Source organism: Lynx canadensis, chromosome B2, assembly GCF_007474595.2.
Source record: "Lynx canadensis isolate LIC74 chromosome B2, mLynCan4.pri.v2, whole genome shotgun sequence".
Lineage (NCBI taxonomy): Eukaryota > Metazoa > Chordata > Mammalia > Carnivora > Felidae > Lynx > Lynx canadensis.
This window is the reverse complement of record NC_044307.1, coordinates 57,784,143-57,804,468: the sequence shown is the minus strand read 5'-3', so window position 1 is coordinate 57,804,468 and position 20,326 is coordinate 57,784,143. Positions and strand designations below refer to the sequence as shown.

At 36.3% G+C, this 20,326-nt stretch overlaps 1 protein-coding gene across 2 annotated transcripts in view; it reads right to left on the bottom strand.

The window, feature by feature from the left end:
- The window catches only part of PHF3 (PHD finger protein 3), an 82,738-nt gene extending 63,274 nt beyond the window's left edge, over positions 1 to 19,464 (bottom strand). Inside the window, exons 1-2 of one of the 2 annotated variants that reach the window (XM_030315773.1) lie at positions 19,167 to 19,464; positions 7,894 to 8,162 (exon numbers count right to left, since the gene is read on the bottom strand). In XM_030315773.1, the coding sequence (XP_030171633.1) occupies positions 7,894 to 8,137 (244 nt within the window). In that variant the 5' untranslated portion in view covers positions 8,138 to 8,162; positions 19,167 to 19,464. The remainder of the gene's footprint in view (positions 1 to 7,893; positions 8,163 to 19,166) is intronic. The other variant, XM_030315774.1, reaches the window with a different exon arrangement.
- Positions 19,465 to 20,326: the final 862 nt, after the last annotated feature.

Genomic DNA, 20,326 nt, shown 5'->3' with positions numbered 1-20,326 from the left:
GTGGTTTTGATTTGTATTTCCCTGATGATGAGCATCTTTTCACGTATCTGTTGGCCATCTGGATGTCTTCTTTGGAAAAGTGTCTGTTCATGTCTTCTGCTCATTTCTTCACCAGATTACTGTTTTTCTGGGGTTGAGTTTGGTAAGTCCTTCATAGATTTTGGATACTAAGGGTTCCAAAATTCTTAAGAAGGAATTACTGGGTATCATAAATTTTCTACCTGACCTAATTAAAAAAGTCATTGGCTCCCTAGGGCCAAATTTTATCTCCTATTCTTCCCTAAATCCCATTAAAATGAGAATAAAGGGATAAAAGGTAAAAGCCCATAATAACAAAGAATAAAAGGAAGCCCAAAAGCTGATGAAAGATTTTAACACACTTCTGAAAGATGAAAAGAAACCTGAACAGAAGAGATTAATGAAACAGAGCATGAAAAAGTTACAGCCTAGAGCCAAAGGGAGCTGTAACTTAAGAGGGAACAACCCCACCCAACAAAGGGTATTGGCAGTGACCTGGGCTAGAAAATAAAAGAATTACCTTAAGGACTAACATACTAAGAGGTCAACCTCATCCCTTCCCCTGACTTCAATACTACCCAATAAGGCTTATAGCCAAGCAATGAACTCCAAGCAAGAAAATCTTTTCTTAACCCTGAAGTGAGACCGAATGAACACCTAATGATAAAGCGCCTCTCATCCTGGTATTCAGAAGTTCCCCAAAATAACTGCAGGCTATCTAGCTAATACTCACTTATCCCACAGCAAACCTGACATACATTTCCTATTCTCCCATTTTAAACATCAACAAACCAAAAATAATTAGACATTTGGAAAAAGCTTACAACACAGTAAGACCAAAATATACAAATAAAAAATTAATTCAGACTATAAAGAGACTCTCACTATAACCCTATAACAAACAGAATACTATTTAAAAATGGTATGAATAGGGGCACCCGGCTGGCTCAGTAGATAGAGCAGGCAACTCTTGTCTTGAGGGTGGAGTTCAAGCCCCACACTGGGTATAAAGCTTAATTTAAATAAATAAATAAATAAATAAATAAATAAATAAATAAATTTAAAAATTAAAAATGGTATGAATGAACATAAGAGTTCTTAGAAACAGTAATACAATTGTCAAAATTAAATATTCAAAGAAATGGAAAATATGACAGTGACTCTCTAAAAAGACATAAAGCAAAAGATGGTAAATATTCAAGAAAGAGATGAAAAATGTGTCCTCTAGAAAGGGCAAAATCTGTCTACTAGGAGTTGCAGAGAAAACAGAAGAAAATTTCACAGAGCTGAAGGGATCACTCTCCAAACTGAAAACCCACCAACGGCCCAGCAAAAATTAAAGATGAAACACCAAAAGATACAGAAAAGATTCTAAAGCAGGAGTGCAAGAATGGCCACCTAACAAAGCAAAAGTCTCATACAAGAATCAGGCAACCTAACCACAATACTAGATGCTAGAAGGCTAAGAAATAATGCCTTAAAATTTTAAGAAAGGTGATATTCAAATAAAAACAAATTATTACTCAAATATGGTATGACCAGAAACTGACTAAGGATGTCATTAAGAGGGAACAGATGTAATACAGAAAAGTAATAGCTCTAATAGCTCTACTCAAGGAGTGCAGTGAAGCTCAGGGATGACAGATGTTCAACAGGTCAAGAGAATGACAAGCCTAGACAGGAAAAGATAAGGACAGAGGGCTCTGGGATTTCCAGAAAAAAGGTAGATTGAATAGAACCAAATATCCCAGATCTTGAGAAAAGCAGCCCGTTATGAGAACACACATATGCAAGTTAAATTTTAAAAGATTCAGTAACCCAAAGAATAAAAACTGTTCTAGTCTTGATCCAAGGTTTGTATTTTAAGTGAAATATGCAATGGGCTTCAGAAATAATAATGAAATGAATTTTAAGTAATAGATAAAAGGAATAAACTGAAAGACATTACTTAGGGATATAATGATGAAGACATGATTAATTTTCAGATTTTAAATTAAGACAGAAAATTAAATGTTCATTCAACGCGAAGTAAAATTAAAATATACTTGGCTTTATATTACATCAAGTTAAAGAGAGCAAAAGTCAACTGTAAAAAAAAAAAAAGTGTAAATTTCATATTCCCAGGGAACTATTACTCTATTTCTGATGAACCCTAAGTTCTTCCTTTTAGCCAATCAAACTGTACCTCTAACTGCTCCCTAATGGATCTAAGCTCTTTCCCATTATTCATAATATAGTCAAATTTCTTGGGGCACCTGGGTGGGTCAGTCGTTAAGCATCCAACTCTTGCTTTCAGCTCAGGTCATGACCTCACAGTTCATGGGATCGAGCCCTGTGCCAGGCTCTGCACTGCCAGTGGGATTCTCTCTCTTGGGATTCTCTCTCTTCTCTCTCTCTGTTCCCACCCCCAAATAAATAAACATTAAAAAAAAAAAAAAAAAAGTCAAATCTCTTGCCAATGTGACAAACTTTCAAGGATCTATGGCTATTATATCCTACTCTTTCCATCTTCCAGCATTTTCTCTCCTCCACTAAGGTTACATCTCTAATTCTACAAATTTTTGCCTCTCTTTTCTGTTAGCTCTCTTCTAAACATACTCATTTTCACCAAAATCACTCTAATTATAACTCAAAATGATATTTAATATTAACCATCACTTATGGAAATGATGTTTTATTCTTAAAGGCTATGCATGTTCTTACAAGGGTGATCAGTTACTCTAACAATTAACAGTATACAATCTGTCTTAGTATTTCATCACATTTGTATTACTACTTTGCTTACATGTATTGTTTGTATTTTCTTGTTCAAATGCCAATTCTCAAAAATAAGATAAACTGCACAAGAGGTTCACTGATTGTGACTTCTTGTGATGGCACAAGAGGTTAAAAAAAAAAAAAAAAAAAACTACCACTCAGAATAATAAAAATAGTGAAAAAAGACCCCAGTGCAAATATGGAATGAATTTATATGTGTAGCTGGATCCACATTTCTAATTAATCTGAACAGTTTGCCACCCCCACAAATCAAGTATGAATAAGAAGAATAATAATTAAAATCTGAAAACAGGATTTTATTGGATCAAAGGTCCACTGTGTTTAGTTAAATGTAATGTCTGATTGAAAATGCTGTCCAAGAGAAGCATGAAGCCATAAAAACTTGTGAAAAGGGGCAGCTGGCTGACTCAGTCAGAGGGAGCATGCAACTCTTGATCTTGGGCTGTTGGGTTTGAATTCAAGCTCTACACTGAGTGCTGAGATTACTTAAATACTTTTTAAACATTTTTAAAAAGGGATGCCTGGGTGGCTCAGTCAGTTAAGCATCCGGTTTCAGCTCAGGTCATGATCTCACCATTTCTTGAGTTCCAGCCCTACATTGGGCTCTGTGCAGGCAGTGTGGAGCCTGCTTAGGATTCTCGGTCTCCCTCTCTCTCTGCCCCTCCCTGACTCGTGCTGTCTCTGTCACTCAAAATAAATCAAAATAAACTGAAAAAACAAAAAAATTTGTAAACACCTTTTAATAAATCTCAGTAATGCACTAAGACACCTATTTTTTCAGGACAAGTGTCAGGACAACACAATTTTTCTGATTTTACATAGATGAATTCTGCCTCTAATGGTGAAGATGCCCCAAAACTATGAGCTATGACCAAAGTTAAAACTTGTGTGCCAAAAAAGGGACCAAATCACACATTGCTAAGAGGCTTATAAAACCAGTCTTAACATGTATTACAATACTTTGCTGTGAGGAAAGCAGCACAAACTAAAATTCTTACTAAACAAAACTGCTTGAATGTCATTCATGACAGGAAAGTGACTATCACATATGCATGCTACTAGAAATTTTCCTTTACATTTGAAAAAAATACTTAAATGCACAATACGAATCAATTTTTAGCAAATATGCAAGATACCGGTAAGATTTTAATGACTTTCTAAAATGTTTAATCTCCAAAAACCATGTACAGGAGGGGCTTTTTCTTATTTTAGTCAATGATCATTTTGTAAGCCATGACGTGGCCTGCAAAGAACACCTTGGTTTCACTGAAGAGCACAAGAGCTAGGAGTAAGTACTATTTGAATAAAAGGTATTCTGCGTACCCACATATCTACAATATATCTGTCTTCCTGGTCTTAAATAAATCAAATTACAGCCACTGAACATTTCTTTTCAATATACCATATAAAGAAATGGTTAAATACAAGACTTCCTTCACATTTATGAATCAGAGCCATCCATGTAAAAAGGGGAACATGTTTGTAAAAGGAGAGAAAAAAATATTTCTCCTTGACACTGTGTATTGCCAGTTTTTCAAAAACCATTTCAATGATTTTACATACGTGGTATATATAAACAAGTGGCATATATAAACAATATGTTCAAGTGGTATATACAATATATTTGGTATCAACAACCTATTACTTGGGCAAATATTTTAATTTTAAGGATAACAAGATTTTTAAACAATTCCGATAACTGTTGTGATTATCAAGATCAGACATTTCTCCAATACTTAATGATTTTCCTCACTGGAGTTAAAAAAAAAAAGTTTACTGGGCAATCTAAAAACCATATGCAAATACTGCAATTATGTACATAAATACTTTGGAGTCCAAAGCATTCTAAAACAGACCAGAAATCTACTGGTGATCTCCCAACATGAAATGATCAGCATCCTAATTTTTTTGCCTCAAACAGAGCCCTAAAAGTAATCTTCAACGTTTCTTTCCTATTTTTGTAATTTTTAAAGCTATTCTATGACTTCCGGATACAGATTAAATATATGCAAGCCATTCAACTATGTCAACAAAAAAACTGGTCTTTAACAACTACAGCAAATCAACTTGGTTAAGCATAGTAGAGAACAAGACATAGCAGTGATTGGTTTGCTAGTTTTAGCACTGTCAAAACCAAAGTTACAAAATTACCACAATCTATAACTGTCATTGATGTGAGGAATAGTGACAGGGTCATTTCCCTGCTAAAGATCCAGTAAGACAATTAATAAAAGCATATAGACCCATGTACAAAACATCTGGATAAAAACTATATCCTTTTTATTTTATAACAAAAAGCTGAAGTGGTATGTGAATAGCTGAAACTTATAAAAATTATCCATATAAGGTTTTCACTAAATGATTTATAATATAATTTCTTCTTCCCAACTGTCTCTGAAATCTAAAATTATGTCAAAACAAACTTTTCAAAAATTTAAATGATGTCCATCTTGCTATCATTAGAAAATATATAGGCCTTTTACTCAACCAAATATCCCAAAGGGCAAATGGAACTTTGAAGCAATCAAGATAAATGCCCTACCTGACCACATAAAGAAATCTAAACGATCCTAGACAGAAGAGCTTTATTACTTAAAATTTCCTCCACAAATTCCCTTACTATCTTAAAAACATATATACTACATACATATTAATAAAAACAGTTCCACTTCAGAGCCAAGGTAAATAATTATAACACACAAATTTAAAATAAATTTAGAAAATAATTCTACTTAAGTTCTTAAATAAAAATAAAGTTTATAAGATAACAGAATCACAAACAAGTATTAATTATACCTCAAAAAACTGTTAAGTACTTCAGCAGAGATGTTCTCAGTCTTCTATTAAGAAAAGAAATGTTCACCAAACTGATGAGACTTTTCACAATAGAAAGTTTTCAGATCAATAAAAATCACTTCTTTAAAAAAGGGGGACAGCAAGTAGGAATACTGGTATTATAAAAGGGCTGAAATTTTATAAATAAGGAAGTCTAACAAGATGATACATTTGCTAATTTCAGAACCAATTAACATCCTAAAGAGTAACCATATTTCCAGTAATAAGCACATAAGTATTCAATAAATGTTTTTCCTGAATTTAGACTGAGATGTGCGACTCTGTATACAACCAAGAACTGTCCAAAGCACTTGACAATAAAGATAATTAGGTACACTGTACTGACACAGGAACCAAAGTAAAAAACTTGAACAGTGCATACATAAAACAAAATTTTAAAAGATTTAAAACATTTAAAATACAACAAAAACAATGTAAACCTACGCAATAACACAACACCAGGTATGTAATTCAGAGATATACCATTAGCAAACAATTCAAAAGACCTCAGTATTAAAGAGCTGTTGAAATGAAGATTCCTAGTAGGCAAAATGTTGAGGTCTTCAAGCAGAGTAATCTGAAAAATTTATGGATGAATAGCAGGCCAGCCTAATATAAATTTAAATATTGTTATATTAAAATATTAGGCAGAAAATATTAAAACGAAACAAAAATTATTCTGAAAAATCATAGTGCAGAAGTCTAGACTCATTGAAAGGCAGATCAACACCACATAAACCTGTGAACTACTCTATGGAACAGTGATGGGAAGCCTAAATTCTCCAGTGAAGCTGATTTTCCTTTAGTTAATTTTAGCTTACAGAATAGCTAGCTAATTGCCCCAAAGTCTGCTGTAATATTTGCTTTGCTTTATAAAAGAAAACCTACATATTTTCCCACATATTAATGTATCTGAGATAATTTCATATTAAGAATTGGTTTAGCCTTACAGAAAGTTGCTATCCTTAATCTTCCAGTTACTTCAACTACAGAACCTAGATCAGTGCTATCCAATAGAAATATAATGCAAGCCACATATGTAATTTTAAATTTTCAAGTAGCCACTTTTAAAAAAAGGTAAAAAGAGATGAAATTAATTTTAACCATATATTTTATTTTACTCAAAGTATACAAAATATCATAAATGTAATCAACATTAAAAAACTCCAATGGGGCACCTGGGTAGCTCAGTTGGTTAAGCATCCAACTCTTGATTTCGGCTCAGAATATCATCTCACAGTTTGTGAGACTGAGCCTTGCATAGGGCTCTGTGCTGTCAGCACAGAGATTCCAGCTCTCTCTCTCCCTCTCCCTCTGCCCCTCCCCCGCCTCTCTCTCTTCAAAAATAAACATTAAAAAAACAGAACAAAACAAAAAAACCCTCTGACAAAATATATTTGATATTCTTTTTTCATATTAAGTCTTTAAAATGTAATGTGCAGGAGGTACTTTGGTGGCTGAAGTCAGTTAAGCATCTGACTCTTGATCTCAGCTCAGATCTTAACTTCAGGGTCCTGAGTTCAAGTCCCACATTGGGCTCTGCACTGGGCCTGGAGCCTACTTAAACAAATCTAATGTGCACTTCACAGCACATCTCAGTTAGGACTGTGCACTTCACAGCACATCTCAGTTAGGACTGCACTCCTCTAAAGTGATTTAACAGTTTTATGTGGCTAGTGGTTACTATGCTGGACAGCACAGGTCTAGAGTTCTTTCTCTGGTTTTGAGATACATGTACAAAATACCAAAATATCTGAAATGAAAGCATACAATATATTAAATATGAAGGTCTGGGAGGGGTACTGAGAAAGGTCAATTCAGCAGTTCCCCCTGACTCCAGCAGGCCTATAGTGACATAATGTTCCAATTTGCTAAGCAATCCCTATATACTAGAGAGAGTCCCAACTTATACTTTTTGTCATAATGTAATAAACAGCACCCCTGTAATTCTCAAAAAGTGTCCCCCTTTGGATAATAAATTATATGGTCACCCTATCCATATCCATAATATCCTCAAAGATAATTCCACACTCCTTGGAAGAAAATTTAAAGTCTAATTCTGATGTCTAGAACAGCAGCTCTAAATTGAAAGTAAAGAATCCTAAATTCACTACCCTCACCAAAAAAACAAAAAAACAAAAAACAAAAAAACAAAAAAAAAGAAAAAGAAAAAAAAGAAAAAGAATAAAAAAGATGCTGCTGAAAATTCTTTTTATTTTAAATTGCAGACTAAAAAAAAAAAAAAAAAAAAGTAAGAATTACCTGTTGAACAAGGCATCTGGAAATTGGGATCATTGCTATCCAAAACAGGCAAACAGAACTGGTTACTTGCAGATCCTAGCATAGGATCCTTATCGCTGAGCATGTTCTTCAGCGAGTCCTCTAAGACATTTTGACTTGTACTAAAATCCTCACAGACTTCATTCTCCAGGTTGGATCCTAGAAATAGGGCATCATCTAAGTGTTCAGTAGGAATTAAATGATTAAATGTATCAACTATATCCATGAAGACTTCTGTGTGTCTTTCAGCCCTATAGAAAGACAAAAAAAATACCATAAGAAATAAAGCTATCAATTGATAATCACCTAAAACCAAATTATTTTAATAGTTTTGAGTCTAAGAACACACTTCGGTATTTCTGAATTGTTTTTAAAAAAAACCCTCACTGTTGTTAGAATAAACATTTGGACATGTAGAACGAATCTTTACTAAATAATGTTTCTTCATCATACATGTAGAATATCATTTTACCAGAAATCCTATTAAATGTTTACTCAGTTTATTATTTTGAGGGAAAAACTATGTATATAATTCATTAATTTGATACAATTGAAAGAATGACATGGCTTAAACCATAAAAACCGTGTGTTTTTAACCATAATCTGTTCATAAATTAAGAATAAAACACTGCTTTCACAATAAGACCACATAAAAGAGCCAAAATCAAATCATATTTGTCCCATACCTATTAAGACGGTAAAATAGCCTTGTGTCATTTACAAAGCATTTAAATCATTTAAAGAAAGGTAATACAGAGAGAAAAAGGTCGTTTGTAGGGGTCGAGGGGGAAATGAAAAGACACTATTAATTAAACCCAACAAATCAAAACTCAAAAAAATACACACATACACAGGCAGAGACGTGCACATACACACATTTTAGTGGGGGGGACTCCTTTTAGGATAAAATGGGATAAATGACAAGAAAACAATATATCAGAGATTTAAATTTATTTTAGTGAGTTATGTGAGGTACATACAGATGTCAAGCTGGTCTCCTACTATATATACTACACACTGCTCAGAAAGGTCATCTCATGCCCTGAAGAGCCTCAATTAATCAAAAGCTGAATTATGAAAATAAGACTGGTTTCAGAAAAAACTGAACCAATGTATTTTGGAAGGTGGGAGAGGAAGGGCATCAGCAAAAACATCTAATAATATTCAGTTAGCTAGAAATTCAACTAACCCAGAACATCTTGGGTTCCAAAATTCCAAGATTTTTTAGATCGGCTCCAAATCTACCAAAATTTACTCAAACTGTCCTTGATTCTTTCCCCTATAAAAATGAAGGAAGAGGAAGTTCAAAGATATTTGACAATTTACTGGGTATATATCATATGCTGCCAACCATTTCACCCATATTTAGCCCATTTATGCCCAATGATAATAATAGACTCTACATAGAAAATACGTTTAAATAACTGGGGCGCCTGGGTGACTCAATCAGTTGAGACTCTGACTTCGGCTCAAGTCATGATCTCACAGTTTTCGAGTCCCGCATTGGGCTCTTTTATCAGCATGGAGCCTGCTTTGGAACCTCTCGGTCTGCCCCTCCACCCACTCTCTCTCTCTCTAAAGTAAATGAACACTTAACAAATAATTTTTTACAAGACAATTCATTTAAATAATGTAAATATTGGGGCACCTGGGTGGCTCAGTCGGTTGAGCATCTGACTTCAGCTCAGATCATGATCTCATAGCTCGTGAGTTCGAGCCCCACATCGGGCTCTGTGCTGCCAGCTCAGAGCCTGGAGCCTGCTTTGGATTCTGTCTCTGCCTCTCTCTCTCTCTGCCCTCCCCCACTCACTCTGTCTCTCTCTCTCTAAAATAAACATTAAAAATAATAATAAAATAATATTATAATAAAAATAATAAAAGTAAACAAATAAATAATGTAAATATCTCCCCACCCCAAACCATAAAACAGCCAAGATTCAAACCTAGGTTCCTAGGCTCCACAGCCTATAGCCATACCTCTTCCTCTTTCACACTAAGCTCCCAAACTAGAAATTGACTAGATTTGACTCATTAAAGGCTCTTCTTTAAAAATAATTTTCTAACAAACCAGTAGTTACCTGGGTCCTTGGATAACAGAAGGATACACTGCAAAGGGACAGGAAGATACTTTGGGGAATGATAAAAATTTCCTAAATCATGAATGTATACATCCACTGGAATTCATCAATCTGTTCATTTTAAGTAGAAAGTTTATTGTAACTCAATTTAAAATCCTAAAAAAAAATGAAAGAAAATTTCCTCATTCTCACAAAAGTTAATCCCCTTCTAAATGAAGGATTTCAGTATCTCTTCTCAAATTTTGGAATTTTACGTGTATTAAAATATTAATAGGGGCGCCTGGGTGGCTCAGTCAGTTAAGTATCCAGCTTCGGCTCAGATTATGATCTCAGATTATGATCTCAGATTATGATCTCGTGGCTCGTGAGTTCCAGCTCCACATGGGGCTCTGTGCTAACAGCTCAGAGCCTGGAGCCTGCTTTGGGGTCTGTGTCTCCCTTTCTCTCTACCCCTCCCCCACTCACACTCTTTCTCTCTCTCAAAAATAAAACATTTTTTAAAATTAATTAATTAATATTCATAAAACACTAAAATGTTAATGATTTGATTGACATGCTGGCTATTTTATATGCATTCTCTAACTGTAACATTAAAAGGAAATTACAGCTCATAATGTTGATGAAAACTCAGGAAAACTTTTAATTCTCTAATACTACCTGATCTCAGTACCTAAAAAAGGCTCAATTATATCACCAATACTTCCACTAATATGTTTTTACGTTCCAAAAAATTTTAGTATAATAAATTTCTGGTATTTAATTTACAAAAATGTTATTAAATGCTTACAAATTACATAGCTAAAACTACTGACAAATTAGTTTATCTACATATGCTGGAATCCAAAGCCACAGATCAAGACTACATCCTTTTCAAAGTTGCATCCCACTTAGTAATCTTTTCTTCTCAGATGAATCAAAAAGAAAAAATGGTTAATTCCAGCTCTAAAAGCAAATAGTAAACTTTCCTTCTAAAAAAAGTATGCTGAATCTACTGAAAAATGCACTCATTCCCATAGCAACACGAGTCTGATAAATTCTACAAACTTCACCTGAAGTCCATCTTTCTGTTACTACTGGTTATGTGATTTCAAGTGATGGAGACATTAAGAACATTCAAAATTATGATCACATAGCTCAAAATCACAAAGCTATATGGAAGACCAACCCATTCTAAATATTCATTCACATGATTTAATAACATTCACAATATTTAGTAAATAGTGATCTAAATAAGCAGTATGTTTTTTTCAATAGCACTATTAGCGAACCATCCCAAAACTCCTTTACAAAAAGTACTTTAAGAGCTTGTGACATATTTTTTTATCTCGAAGGTAGACAATAGTCTTTAAAGACAAATTTTAAAAAATATAAAAAGCAAAACATTGTGTAAATAAGATGGGTGAACCAAACTTTCCACTACAGCTTTTTGGCCAAACTGGTATGACTTGTAAAGTGTGTTTTATCTGAATTAAAATAAGCACATCAGGGAAAAGGCTTCCATAGTCAAATATTGAAAAGGACTAGCATAACAAAATTACATTTATTTAATAATACTTTTAATTCATTCAACACATGTTTACTAAGCAGTTACCATTGAGACATCTTTATGCCAACAAGACCAGGATTCTTCCAACACAGAATAGGTTATAAAATTAGGGACCCAAAGAAGACAATTTCTACAGGAGACATCACAAGACCAGTTTTCTTGTAAATCTATTATAAATTAGTAAGACTGACTTTTCATAAGCAGTACTAAGTGGTTCTGGGGGCAATTCCAAGGAAAAATTCCAAAAATGATAGTATACAGCCATCTCACAAGACTACCTTGAAAGTAATATTTAATGGAAGCATAAAGCAATTCGTTTTAAAAGATCAGTTTCAGATATCAAGTTCTCAGTATCAAAAATAAAATGATAAAATTTTCCATGCTAAATTGGAAAACAAACATTAAGTCAACTGCAGAAATATTAACTCAATTAACATGAACACACTAATCTACTAAATGCAATGTGGTAAACTGGGTTGGATCATGAAACAGAAAAAGGACAGTAAAAGAAAAACCAGTAAAATTAAAATAAAGTCTGCAAGTTAGTTAATAGCAATGTACCAATGTTAATCTCTAGTTCTAATAAAGGCACTAGCATTATGTCAGATGTAATAATCAGGAAACTGGATGAAGGAATACAGGAACTCTATACAATGTCTGCAATTTTTCTATAAGTCTGAAGTTGTTATAAAAATAAGTCTTTTTAAAAACATGAACACTAATCTAAAATTACTCTAAAATTAGAGGAGGCACCTGGTTGGCTCAGTCAGAAGAACACACAACTCTTGATCTAGGCGCCGTGAATTTGATCCCCACATTGTGTGTACAAATTAAATAAATAAATAAATAAGTAAACTTAAAAAAAAAAAGAATTTTGAAAAGTATATTTAAAAATAATAACAGGTGCGTCTAGGTGGCTCAGTAGGTTAAGCATCTGACTTTAGCTCAGGTCATGATCTCACGGTTCCTGAGTTCAAGCCTCGCATCAGGCTCTGGGCTGATGGCTCAGGGCCTGGAGCCTGCTTCGGATTCTGTGTCTCGCTCTCTCTCTGCTCCTCCCCAACTCGTGCTCTGTCTGTCTGTCTGTCTGTCTGTCTGTCTCTCTCTCTCAAAAATAAACATTAAAAGAAATAATAAAAATAAAAATAATAAAAATAAAAATAAAATTAGAGGAGACACCTAGTAATGTGGATAGACAAAGAAGATCTTTAAAATCTTCAAAAAAATAAATAAAAATAAAACAAGTCCATCTACAGTGTATGTTAAATGGATAATGATATGTACATATTCAATTAAATTGATACTAATAATTTGGGTATATACTGAAACCAGGAATTAGTTCTTAGATCACAGTAATGTCTCATGTTTCCAGACCATAAAATATCTCCAGCTAAGTCAGAGAACTGGGTAATCTACTTAATTCAAAATTACTCATTTATTCACATATTTATTAAGCATCTACTTATAAAGTATTATTATAGGTACCAGTGAAACAAGTACCATTCAAATCCAAGGAACTCACAATATAAGAGTATAGACACATAAACAACATGTAAACATCACAACAAAATAGGACAGTGTCATAATAAGGATTGCAGACAGTTATTACAGAGGAAGGTGAAACTCATGAGGCCAAGAATATCTAAGCAAGTGATGTATGAGCTGGATCCTAAAGGTCCAGAAGATACTCCAGGCAAAGGGAAGAACAGCATGTGCTAATTATGAATGACAGAGTCTGGTCCTAACAGACCATTTGGAAAGATTCAGAATACAATTAAAAAATAAGTATTACTACCAACATTCTGAATAAAATGAGTTTGAAGATATGTCCCACTTTAAAATACTTTATCTGTAACTCTCAAAAAATTATACTGCAAACAAATTTAGTTTACACTGATAAAATCAGCATGTATTCTGTTTCATGGAATGGAAAGCAAAAAAGATTTAGAAAACACCAACAGCAAAAAAGAAAAAAAAGTTGTATTTCTACAAAATCCCCTTTAAATTAAGAATACATTGAAACTATCTCAACTTTTCAGAAGCATGTTCAAAGTAAAACTATGTTTTATCATGTCATCTCCTTTAAAAAAAATAGATATAAACCTAACAATAAATCATTAAAGCTACCAAAGACCCTAACAGTTTATACTATGAAGAAGCTCTGTCTCATGCAGTCTGTATTCACATATATGTGTATGGGGGTGGCATGGGGTAGTTACAAATATATTCAGGAGATTGTAAAATCTATGACAAAAAATTAAACAGGGTAATAGTGATGGGGAGAGGAAGAGTGTTTCTATGTACAATGGTAAATGAACATGTAAGCCAAAATCTGAAAAGAGGGAGTGATCCATGCACAAATGAGGAAAAGCAATCCAGGCAAAGACCTAAATGCAAAGGCCCTGGGAATGGAAGCTTGGTGCCTTATAGCCCCTATCCTATAGTCTAAATTAAGCTGTCAATTCATCAGGCTTGCTTACCGTGAACAAATTTCTAATAGGCACTAGTAGTAGAAAAATAAAAGTACCACTACTAATAGTGACTAAAAACGTAAAACGATGTGCTCTAATTTCACACCAGGCAATGGTCTACATGCTGTACATCAGTAATTCTCAATCAGAGGTGATTATGTCCCTCCAGAGGACATTTGGCCATATATGGAGACATTTCTGGTCATCACAAAGGGAGGGCAGGCTACTGGCATCCAGTAAATACACTACCATACACAAGGAAAGCCCCACAACAAAGAATTATCCAGCCAGAAAACTGCTAAGGTTAAGAAACTCTGCCCTACATTTATTAATTTAATCCTCACAACAATGCTATATTATAATTCAGTAAACAAAGAAAGAAAAAGAAACGAAGGGAGGGAAGAATTGGGATCAAAGAGATTAAATTACTTGCTATAGTAAATGGTGGAGCTGAAATTTGAACCCAGAAAATTTCCTTCAAGAATCAATGCACTTACCACTACACTATACTATCTATTTATAAAGCAAAATGCATTGAGTATTTATTATGTGCCAGGCACAGTGTAAACTTAATGTATGCATGATGTCACTTAATCTTCACAACCATACAATTAGGCAGGTACCATTATTATTTCAAGTTATAAGAGTGGGGCTAAAGCTTAGCAAACACCCAGTATTATAGAATAAATAAGTGACACAGCTGGGACTCAATTCTGCTCTGACACAGAGGTCAGTTCTTAACCACCATAATATGAAAACATTAAAGATGAGTAACAGGTTATCTTTCCAGGATAGAGAAAAGGAAAATCACTAAATGGTTAAACAATGTAGTACAACACAATTCTAGAAAGTACAATTCTATAGAGCAATGCAACCTAATCAACTGCTCTAAACACACTTCAAATTCTACTCCAGTTGCACTGGTTAGAATCTTTAAGAAAAACCAAAGCTCAAAACTTTTCTAAATCAGGTAAAAGAACAGGTAAGATTCCAAGATGTCTGCCATACTAAGACTAAAGCTAACCTAAGAATCCAGAAAAAGAACTATCAAGTACAAGCTGAATCTGGCAAAAGCAGAATTACACTAGCCAACTGCACTAACTCCAAAGTTTACAACCATATCCTACTGATATTAGCAGTTTGGACTGACCATACAACCAGTGGAAGTAGCTCATCATTAAAACTATGGAGTAGGTCCTAACAGTACAAGCTAACATGTACTTTTAGCATGCACTATGTTTCAGGCCCTATGCTAAGTGTATTGTATGCCTTATCTCATTAGTTCCTCCCAACAACCCTGCGAGGAAGGTGCAATTACTCTATTTTACAGACAAGCAAATTGAGGCCCAGACCATTATGTAATTTGCCCCAAACTGAAACCCAAGCAGCGTGATTACTGAATCCGTACATTTATACTATACTATATGCACTCTACTTGTGTAACACATACTAATTTCTATGTTCTTAATAATTAATAAAATCTTAAAAATACTAAAAAGAAAGTGACCTACCCTTCTTCCAAAATAAGTTAGAAAATACACACTTAGCCACTCCCTACACATAAAAAACACAATGGCTATCCTCAGTGTGTATAAACATCATTTTGGAAGTTATCGACTACAAACTCTGCAATTTATTTTCACAGTCTACAATTTTACAATGTTTTCACATGGCCAACTCACACAAATTATGAATGAACCAAAAAAACATTAAGTTTAGCCTTTCTGTACAATCTACTATGCCATTCAAAACTTCATCTAATAAAGTTAGATCATGCTAAAACTAATTAAAACTTCTGGGTAGTATTTTGAAATTTTTATTAAACTATTTCTCTTCATTCTTTCTCTTCACTGTACAACTGATCATAAAAATGAACATTCCCTGACCATTAAAAACTGATCTAAAGGCACCTGGGTAGCTCAGTTGGTTAAACTTTCAGCTTCAGCTCAGGTCATAATCTTGTAGTTCTTGAGTTCGAGCCCCGCATTAGGCTCTGTGCTGACAGCTCAGAGCCTGGAACCTGCTTCAGACTCTGTGTCTCCCTCCCTCTGCCCCTTCCCCATGCATGCTTGCACTCCCTCTCTCAAAAATAAACATTAAAAAAAAATTGTTTTAATGATATAAATTAACACACAATGCATAGGAGTAAGTGTCCGGTCTACACATTTGGCAATTTCTCACACAATGCCTTTTGTAATTCTTGAAATATCATCTTTTCACTTTAATATAATGATTTAACATCTTGAGTCTTTGAATCTTGTTTCTCAACCTAGACTATGTTTCTTGTGGGTAAAAACAGCCCCTGGGTCTCACATATTTTGAATCAAACCAATACCCTCAATATCTTTTCCCAGTATTCAAAGAGCAGCAAATAAAAGGGAGTATCTTTCTCAAACATGCAACTATACTGTAAGTGTCTAACAATTTGCCAAGTCATTTTTGTAGTTAAAAAATAAAATGTCTATCCTTCTGAAAACATACTCCAGGATTCTCGGAGGTGCTCCAAGAAAAAATAAGAGAAACAGAGCCCAAAATGTACTGCTCCACAAAAGAAAGAAATCCAACAGCCCTCGTCAGAAAGATTTCCTGAAATGTGGATGAAAGAAAATAGAAATCTGCACTCCAAGAACCCTAATAGTTCCTGACACTGTGAAGTAGTTACGGGTAATCCACAAACCTGAGATACTGATCAATGAAGCTCATTATCTCATTAAAGAGGAGAAAAGACCTTATCTCCAAACAAAAATTAAGTAAAAAGGATTTCATGAGATATCTGTGTCAAAAACAAAAAAGTGCACATTTAAGAAAGCAAAATGTATTAAACAGGCAACGCCTTGTTACCAAGGAAGATAACCATTATGTTTCAGTACTAAAAAAAAAAAAAAAAAAAAAAAAAAAGAATTGTATGCATAATTTACATTCACCAGTTTTTTCCAAGTATAATACATATTATGTGAAAATCTAAACTCAGGATAATTTTGCAGTAATCCAACTGTCACCTTGTTGCCTTCCAACTTTTAACAACAGAGTTTTATTAATAAGCTATTACATAAATCCAAGATTATCAACCTTTCTTAACTAATTCCAATCTGAATACAATTTAAATTTTAATGCTATGGTTTTAAACGATTTGAACATAGAGACAACTTCCTTTCCACTTTTCTATCCTGAAATTTGCATTTAATTAATGCTAACTTTCACCTACATTTACACAGACTGCTTCTCTTAGATCTGACTTATTTGAACATGCAACAGATGAGTATACCAAAGGATCAACTAAAGTTATGTGAAGTCCATCCCAACAGCATAGAATGCATAACTAACTCAATGTGACAGACAAGGAAGTTCACTGCCCTGCCCGAAGGATGCAAAAGCAGTATATCACGTTTTCATGCTCTTCAATAAACGGACCTATAAAGCATGCAAGGAACAAGGGAAAACTGGTCCCATCAACTAACTCTTGTTATCCTTTTGACAAATTAACAGTACAGCTATCAAATAAAGCTTAAAATCTATGGTTGTAATTCTGCATATTTAAAAAGCAGCCCAGTTCAGTTGAGAAGTCTTTCTGTTACTAATTGAACTGTGTATGGCTCAATCAGACCAATAATAGCTCCTAAGTCTTCTCTGAAATTATGTTACTATCATGGGGAAATGGAGTATGTATTTTAAAATAGTAATAGGTATAATGATGATGGAGGAAAAATTCATTATCGTAATATAGGGCAAATAAACAGAAGAACTGGATAGAAAATAATAGTAATAAAAAGGTCGAGTGGTAGCAAAAACTACTATTCGAAATAATCTTTACACAACACCTCTTGAGCTCTGGAATGAGGATACAAATTCAAAAACAGAAGAATCCTGCAAAGACTTCTTGGTTCTTTTGACTCGTGTCTCTTTACCACAAACACATCTAAAAACATTTTCACAATCCCAAACACTTCATTCAAGAATCAAAAAATGGTAGAAAATGAATGAGTAAAGAAGGCGTAGTTTTGCAAGATCTCAAACAACCAGTTTTGTAAAAAGGAAAACAAAAATCGACCCCCAAATCGTAACTAAGTAGAACAATGTACTAAGTACTCCCTAAATAGTTTACTGTATCTTTTTTTTTTTTTTTTTTTGCTTAAAATAAGGTAGTATTTGGGAAAGGCTCAATAACCAATGTCTCATTTTAAATTAAGTATTTCTACATGTAATGAAGATTAGTAAAGGTAGATATCAAAGCGCTGTTACCACTAACATTAATGATTATCCATGATCATAATCTGCAAATGATTCCTGAATAGCACCAATAATCATGCATTCAAACTACCTCGAATCACAGTCTCTAGAAAATGGCATTTAAAAATCCAAAGATGGGAAAAGGTCATCGGACCCGGCAACACATTGCTGGGGGAAAGAAGGGGGAAACAGGACTATGCGCGGTACTAACATTCTCTCCCTTTCTCCCTCCTCCCTGCCCCCCTCCCCGTGTCAGGTGATCAGTTATTTAGCACCATTAACACGCACGAATCGACAAGTGGTTCATTAAATTACTCATATTATTCCGAAAGCCACATTCTAGGCTTCCTTTTTCAAACTAAGCAAAAGGAGTCGACAGTTTGGGTCCCGAGCACAAAAGCGCGCGGTAGCAGGAGGATGGATAGAGCGCCAACTCCCCCCTCTCCAAAAGCTGGGACAGGGTTCAGCCTCGCGGCAGGGCCCAAAGCTCGATGCCGAGCTCGCTCCCTTGGAGGGAAGAGGTACGAAGGGCCAGGTCCGGGGGCCTGCGGGCCGGGCCTTCCTGGCAGCGCCCGCGGTGCCTCCGGGCCTGCGCGCCCGCGCGACGGCGGCAGTAGGGCACACTCACCGCGGAAGGCCCGGGAGCAGAAGCCGGGGAGAGGCCGCGGTCCAGACCCTCCGCCTGGCCACCTCGCCGCCGCGGCTCCCTCCCACCCCGCGATCCAAACGGTCCCGGGCGACAGAGGCACGGCCCGGGCAGGCCGGGGACGTTGCGCAAGAGGCCGGAGAGGTTTCCCGGCTGCGCGGGAGAAAGGCGCGGAGTGTCCGCCGCGGGAGGGGCGGGGAGGCCCGCGGAGGCGCTGTGCGTGTGGAAAGGGATGGGGGAGGGGAGAATTGCCCGTCTCCCTGGCCGCGGCCAGAGCCGCAACTCACCCAGCTCCGCCAGACGAGCGCTACCACTGGCAGCAAGAGGAAGATGGTGGCCGCTGCCGCCGCCGCCGCCGCCGCCGAGGAGGAGGGGGCCCGGTGGGTGCCGAGGAGAGGGGGTACGCGCAGGACGTCGGCGTCGCTGCCACAGCCTCTTTTGCTCACAGGGCCGAGCGGCTGCTGCTGACGACACTAGCCTGGCTTCCGCGCCGCCCTTTTTATCCTCGTAGCAGCCGCCGCCGCCCAGGGCCCGAGGGTCGCTCGCCTCGTGGGGACCGTGCGGCGGCGCGAGACCCCGCAGCCATCGGCGTGCGGCGGCGGCGCGGGGGCAGGAGCCGGGCCGCGTCACGTGACCCCACTGTTTACCGTTCCGGGGGCCGCGGCCTGCACGCTGCGCCTGCGCAATGTGGGCTCTCCAGTGCCGCGCCTCCGCGGGGCCCGGGCTATAGCACTCTGCTGCGCTTCCGCGCCGCTCCCAGTCTTGTCAGGGCGCGGCACGCCTGAGGGCCTTGAGCTATCACCTCGCTCGCGGGGTGAGGCACAGATCGATTTTTCTCGATTGTAATGAGCACTAAGGCTTCATAGTGCAATATTGATAGTCAAATCTGCCCCCCCCCGCCCCAATACGTTTCATTAATTGGGTGTGCTTTCAAGAATGGTAGGCTACAGGGCAGTACATGAGCCCCTTGCCCAAGAATCCCGGCTGGCTATACACAACAGCCCCATTATTAACCACCTCTGTTCTCGCCTTTTCTGTAAATAGATGGTCTTTTTCAGGACTCAAGTTGCCTACAAGAATCATTCCTGGTCGAAGTCAACAGTTTCCAAAATATGGCAAGAGGATCCTCTGAAGGGTTCCCTAGACCTTTCAGAGGAGCGTCAATTCTTTAACAAATTTTCTTCATCTCCTTCAACCAAAACATGTAGCAGCTGATTAAATGCAGAAGGAGACATGAGAATCCAGCCACCTATTAAGCCAGACATTGAAGAAATGTGCAAAAATTTAAAGCGATGCCACTCTTCTCATTAAATTTTGTTGGGAAAAAATTCATAATAAGTTATTTATGATAACATATAATGAATTTTGTTATTTTGTGTTTTATTATTTTTAGGTTTAACTCCTACGATAGTAAATAACTAACCCACATAAACAAAAGCTCTTAGAA